The 7130-nt window shown below is 39.8% G+C and overlaps 1 protein-coding gene across 1 annotated transcript in view; it reads left to right on the forward strand.

Moving 5' to 3' along the window:
* The window catches only part of clcn2b (chloride channel, voltage-sensitive 2b), a gene marked incomplete at its 5' end in the record, with an annotated part of 109845 nt that overhangs the window by 4379 nt on the left and 98336 nt on the right, over positions 1-7130 (forward strand). The window contains 3 exons of the mRNA XM_015054803.1: positions 3581-3712; positions 4229-4357; positions 5636-5793. Of these exons, the coding sequence (XP_014910289.1) occupies positions 3581-3712; positions 4229-4357; positions 5636-5793 (419 nt within the window). The remainder of the gene's footprint in view (positions 1-3580; positions 3713-4228; positions 4358-5635; positions 5794-7130) is intronic.

Genomic DNA, 7130 nt, shown 5'->3' on the forward strand with positions numbered 1-7130 from the left:
CCTTGTGGGGACCATTTTCCTGACGCATATGATGTTGTGGGGACCCACTGCTCCTTGTGGGGACCGAAGCCTGGTCCCCACAATGGGAAACGCTGTTTTTGGGTCAGGGGTTAGATTTAGGACTAAGGTGTGAATTGAGTTTTGGTTGGGGTTAGGTATGTAATAGATAGGGTTAGGGTTAGGATAAGGGTAAGTTTTAGGCTATAGAAATGAATGGAAGTCGATGGAAAGTCCCCACAAAGATAGACATGCAAACGTGTGCATGTGATTGTCTGTGTATAAAAAAGGGGAACAGAATACATAGTGCTAGGCTATGCAGTAAACTAAGTGTCAATGGCTTGTTACTGCAGTCTTTGTGAAATTGGTCGTTCTCCATTAATAATATATATTTTTTTACATTTTGTTTCATTATAGCCACAAACCTCAATGTATTTCATTGGAATTTAAGTATAAGATTAACACAAAGTAGCACATTTTTATGAAGAGGAAGCTGTCTAAAACCTCAGACTGTGACTGTGTTTTCAGCCTAACTGAGTAGTACCTTTTGCTAAATCAGCTTTCTAGAGAAAACCAGCAGAATGTTTGCTGAACTATGTCTCAATCAGCTTTGCAGGTCTTGAGGCAAATTTTTGCTCATCCTTCTTTGAAAAAAATAATTATAATAACTGGACCTCAGTCAAATTGAAATCTTCATATTGAATATTTGAAAACTGTGCACATCAGTTTTCAAATCTTGTTCAGATTCTCAATTGTGTTTTAAATTGAACCTAATTGAGGTCCAGTTTAAAACATAATTTTTAAACTGGAGGCATTCTAATTCAGCAACATAACCCTGGATGTAAGTTTTGGGCTATTGTTTTGCTGGTGGGTGAACCTCTGGGGTTTGTGGTTTTACCTTCCCAAGGTTTGAGCAATTCCTGTTTCAGCACAGTTTGATAAAAGGAACTGATAGTTGGCATGTTGCAGGAGAACTTGATATCATGCTGACGAGATAATTAAGCCATTGCTTAATTCAAGACCAGAAGAATAATACATTTCTTGCTCTGATTCCCAATCCAACCTTTTTTAGTTTTGCAGCTCTTTTAGTTTGAACTGCTTCTTTTTTTACTTGCACTTGGTTAATTTAAAATCTGATGCAACTCAGATGGGACACTGTTTGTAAAAATCCTGAAAATAACATGACAACTTATGAAAAATCTTTAACGTGTGTGTGTGTGTGTGTGTGTGTGTGTGTGTGTGTGTGTGTGTGCACACCGATTGGCGCCAAGCATCAGTTTCAGTTGAATCCATCCTGTATCGGTCAGCATTGGCATTTAAAACTCAAATGATCCAAACAGTGGCGTTTGTCTATCTGTGCTCCTCCTGATCTAATTAAGCAGGTGGTTTTAAACACAGCGAGCCGTTTCTAATTGAATCTCTGCCTCATGCATGAAGCTCCATAATGAATGTGGAGCCACATAGACACGAAGAGGGAGCATGCCTCATTGGCATGACCGAGCAAAATTGGTGTATTAATGGTCAGCCTTTTAGGCCTTTTACACCCTTAGAAGGCTGTCACCTTGCATAATACATGAAGGGCTGATTTGAATAATTGGGTTTTCAGTGGAAGCAGTAATGAGGAATCTGCACTGGTAGTGTTTTTCTTCAGGTGTGTGTTCACTCTGCTTTTCTATTCTCCTCATTTTCACAGTAAAATCACAGCAGAATGGGACCAGTGTTGGTTTCCAAAATGGTTTTGTTCTGCCTAAAGGTCATGCAAACGCAGTCTGCTGTTGCAAAGACCTATTCTAGGTGTGCAGATGTTTACATGCCGCATTAAATCTGCACCCCACAACTTTATCTGAAATGCTCAGATAAATTGTTAGCAATTGTTTGATTGGAGATGTTTCAGTCCAGCCATAGTTTTTTAATTTGAGAAAAAATATATAGACGGGAGTGACGTAGGCTGCTCTCTAGTGCAGTTCCCTAATGTCAGATAGAGGAGCTTGATGCATTGTGTATCCAAGGCAACCTAAATTAGTCTCAGCAGGTTTGTGGGCACTATGTCTCTTGGTGAGGAGAGATTGAGCAAGTGCACATGTAAGACTAAAAAAGGAAAAGAAGGAAGGAGTGCAAAAGGAAAGGAAAAACGGCGCAAAAGAGGAGTTAAAAGTTTCAAATAAGACCTGCAAGAGAAAGAGAGGGAGATGTGAGGCTTAGAAGCCAAATCAGAGGTTGAATGTGATTAAAAGATGGATGAAGGGATCGGGGGAGGATTCATGGGATGACTCTGGCAATAAGAGTCACTGGGAAGGAGCATGCTGCTTATTGCATGCCATGAAGAATAAAGGCAGCAACTAGTCTGTAGGACCGCTGTGATTCTGTGCCTGTGCGGAAAAGCCATCAAGGACTGTAAGCTAATGAATTTAAACATCCAAACAGCCCAAATTACACTTGATGTTGTAAAGGCACATATACACTCTGCCCAGAAGCACAAGGAAGTCATGCCTGCATCTGTGCATGCTGACACACACACACGCGCACATGCACACACACTATTCTTACATTGACTGGATGACAGAAGGGGTGTAGGAACACAGACGGCCCGTGGGTGAGATGACGCACAAGCCTGCACACATGCACTCACATAACACTTACAGCTTAATATACTCACGTACAAGGCCTGTTCCTCTGATCTGTCACAAAATTGGAGATGGAGTGATGGAAAGCACAGGCAAAACTCTGTGATAGTGGAAGCGTTTTTAACAGCTTTTGCCTCAGTTCACAGCTCATGGTGTTAATTGGAGAATGTGTGCATGTGGTTTTCTTTCCAATCCCTGCAGTATTTTCTCTTCACCTCATGCACCTCTTCAGCGGCTGTATTTTCCCTTCTCTGCCATCAGAATGACTGCATGCACAGGACCTTCAAATGTTTTTTATGCTGTTTTTTTATTAACCTCTGATTTACATTCAGAAAATAAAAAAACATTCCTCAAAAATCATTGATACATATCACAATGGGACGACCTAAGGTGCTTCAGTCCCATTTCCTTCAGCAAGTTCGGACCGCCACAAACGGTACTAGGGACAAAGAAGAGCTCTGGCGGAGTCCAATCTGCACTGGAACCACGTCCAACTTTCTAACAGAATATGGTCACGATTCTTAGTTTGGTTATGCAAGATCAAAATGGTCCTTTAAAAATATAAAATATGTCTGGGTGGGAGCAACAGGCCTTCTTAAGACTTGTGGACTGGAGAACCAACTAACTAACAAACTAAAACTTCACAAAAGATACATTAAACAAAAACACAGTGAAACTTTGTTGCAGCATGACGCTGTGGGGAGGTTTTTCTGCACCTGGGAAAGTATTGAAGGCTTAACACTGCTATCCAGGGAGGAAATATGCATGATCAGCAGGTAACATATGTCTGATGTGTACAAATTAATTCTTCATCAGTTCAGTACACAGCTGTTTTTAACACTCACAATGCAGGGACAGTTTGGGAATGTGCTTTTCAATATCAGCTAATTCTTGGTCTGAAACACGGCTCTGATCTGGGTAATGCCGCTCAGCTGACATGTTTTGTTGTCTTCCTGCAGTTTGCACAGTTCGCTGCCAAAAATTCCTGATCTCACGAGTTGGAGAGGACTGGATCTTCCTGATCCTGCTTGGACTGGTCATGGCCCTCGTCAGCTGGGTGGTAGACTTCTGCATCGCTATCTGCCTACAAGGTGAGGGAGGAGGCTTTTATCAGCAAAATGCTCTACTTGTCTTGTTAAACTCGAATGTCTGTGATCAATACGTTGAGGCTTGACAACCAATTTGAAAGACTTAGATTTTACTTTTTGCCTAATAGAGAACAATTTCAGGCCTGCCAACACAAGTCATCTTCACTTTGGAATATGTTGCAAGCCTCTTACTTTATTGCTGAGTAACAGGAGTAGTCTTAAGGATGAAGGAAATTAGTGTCTGGATCACTTTGAATAAGGCAGTCTCTCACCTGGATCAAAACTCATATCCATCATGGTTACGTGATGTGAAATAAAGAGTTTTTAGAATATTGTAGTTACTCTGGAGCCTTTTCAAAACCCAATGAAAGTTGATGCCCAGGGTAAGAAAGTACTGATAAATGTGATTGGACGTATCTTGTTGGGATACTGCATCATAGGATAAGTTCATAAAAGATAAACCGGCATAAATTAGGAGAAGTCAAAGGTAAGTGTCTTTACCTATGTATGTTTCAACAGCACAGAAGTGGATGTATGGTGGTCTGGACAGTAACGTGTTCCTACAGTACCTGGCCTGGGTCACCTACCCTGTGGTCCTTATCACCTTCTCTGCCGGCTTCACACAGATCCTCGCTCCCCAGGCTGTTGGTATGACACACACACTGACGGACACACAAACAAGACAGGACGGCTGTTCAGGCCTTTCAAAACAGAAACACACAATGCATTTATTTACCACTATTTGAAGGTGTAGCTTTTCTTCTTATTACATTTATATTTGACCAAAACGTCACAAGTCAATCAGTTTTAAGACTTTGAAACATTTCCAGTCATGATGAATTTTTTTTTAAACCAAGAACTTTGTGTAGAAGCTGGATTGTATTGTTAGTTTTCTGTCATTTACAGAGAGAGTAAAAGACAAAAACACCTCCACTAACATTTGGATAGATGTCCCTTAGGAAGTTGGATCATTGAGCATTATGTTGCCATCAACTAGCAACCATTTGAGACTCTTATTAGAAATGGCAAATCCCATGAGTCCTCATCTTTTCAGACTAGAATTAATGGATGTCTTAGATTATGCTCCTTTTGAAACATCCATGAATTTGGAATTAGCCTTCAGTCATTGTTTCCTCAGCTCTGAACAGTGCAGCAGTACCACTGGCAATGATGCTGTCCCTCAGCATAATTCTGCCCCCTCCTTGTTGTTAGAAGTATTTTTTGTAGTTGCAGATGCATCCTTTGCAGCAAGTGATCACACATAGCACTAGAAAAATGCTAAGTTTAATTAAAACGGAATTGAATTATTTATTTCTTAGCATATTTTAATGTTTTCTGATATTGAATGAAAGGGCTTCAGTAGTTAAATGAAAAATTTGCAGAATGTGGCAATTATTTTTAGATGATTCATTGTCAGAATAATTGTTGAAACAATCAATTACTAATATGATTGTTAGCTGCAGCCTAAAGACAGTTTTTTTTTTAATGAAACGCAAGTCTTTTTAAAATAAATCTGATTTTTTGTTGTGTATTAATGAATGCATTGTTAAAATGCATTATTGAGCTTTTCTTTAACATTAATATTCACGATGACGGAACTGGAAACCTCTGACCAGAAAGTAAAAACCTTCTCTTAGTAAACCTCACATTCCTTCCCTAGATAGCCCTCTCCGTTTCTCTACAAGTTTGGAAAAGAACTGTAAATCTCCCACTAGTGTCCTGAATACATCAGTACCTCCTGGCATTCAGGTTTGGTTTATTTGAATGCAGCGCAGCACAGTATGTAAGTACACTCCGGTGGGTAAGGAGCAGACTTCACTGTCACTAACGGAGGCTAAACTAATGGGTGCACTCCTAAAAGTCTGAAGGCTTGAATCAGCTCTGACTGAAATGTCAGCTGCTCATCACTCGTCTTCTGTCCTGCAGGTTCAGGCATTCCTGAGATGAAGACCATCCTGCGAGGGGTGGTGCTGAAGGAATACCTCACTTTCAAAACGTTTGTGGCCAAAGTCATCGGTCTCACCTGCGCCCTGGGAAGTGGCATGCCTCTGGGCAAGGAGGTAGCACGCACTCATGCATGCACGTGACTGTGATTCGAACACAAACAGGCCAATCCAATGAACAATGTAGGGACAGCACACACTGACCCACACTGCACAAGCTGGCAACTTTGCGAATCACTGACTCACTCGTTGCAGTGCACGACTTGTAGGTCTAAAGGCCGCTCTTACTCATGTTGAGGAAGCTGCATAGTTATTCAAAATTATTCATATGTGCAGTTATGGATTTGTATTTTCATGTAATTCCCTCAAATGTTGCAGCCTGTATGTTATTTTTAACACAATCACTGATCCTTAATGGCAAAAGAGAGAACGAAGTCGGACTAAGACATTTGGTGTTTGAGGTGGACATTCATCAAGAATTTTGCTCAGAACTTTTAAACTGAGATTTTTCAAGAAAAGTTGAACAATTTTCAAATTTCTCTTATCATATTAGTCGGAGTTTAGGTATAGTGCAGTAAGTGAAATCTGGAGCAAAGAACTGGGAGGAAATAAACCCTTTCCAGTTTACGTGGAGTGTCTTTTAATCTGATGAGAAGAAATTATTTATTTTCTTGGAAGATGTGTTGTTTATGTTAGCTGAGTAGATTTGAATGTAGTCTATTGTTTTTCAAAAAGTATTTTAAGCAGGGATTTTCAGGAATACACATCTCCACTGTTAAAAAATGCCTCATCAGAAATCTTTATTCCCACATGTAAACACAAATATTAAATCTTTCTATCTTCATCAGGACTGTGCATTGACTTCCATTCATTTCTATGAATCACCCTAAACCTGAAATCAATTTACACCTTAGTCCTAAACCTACTCTGTAACCCAGCAACACCTGTTCGCTTTAATCACTTATGACTGGTACAGTGCTCAACTGTGTGCAATATCAAATTCACCATGTATAACAACTTGCCTATCTGTCACCATGTGCAATATGACTTGCATTACTATTTCATTTATTATTTACTTATCTGCCTACCTTAACATATACACCTGGAATTTACTTATTTTTTATACTTCATACATTACTGTTTCAGTATTTCTATATTCACTTGTATTTTTTGTATATATAGATTTTTATATTGGTTCTGCTCTGTCCTCTGTACTGCTGTAACAATGTAAATTTCCCCACTGCGGGATTAATAAAGGAATATCTTATCTTATCTTATCTTATCTTATCTTATCTTATCTTATGAGGCCCCATAATAAGTAGTGGGTCCTCACAATGTAGTATTTGTTGGAAAAAATGGGCCTTACAAGGTGAGAAATGCTAAAACACACATGTACACAGAAACCCCTGAGGGTCTTTTGCTTACGCACCACTGCAGCAGCATCTGTAGTTTTGATTCAGCACGGATCTCTTCCTCCT

Source organism: Poecilia latipinna, unplaced genomic scaffold (genome assembly GCF_001443285.1).
Source record: "Poecilia latipinna isolate Pla-1442-1.1 unplaced genomic scaffold, P_latipinna-1.0 Scaffold1279, whole genome shotgun sequence".
NCBI lineage: Eukaryota > Metazoa > Chordata > Actinopteri > Cyprinodontiformes > Poeciliidae > Poecilia > Poecilia latipinna.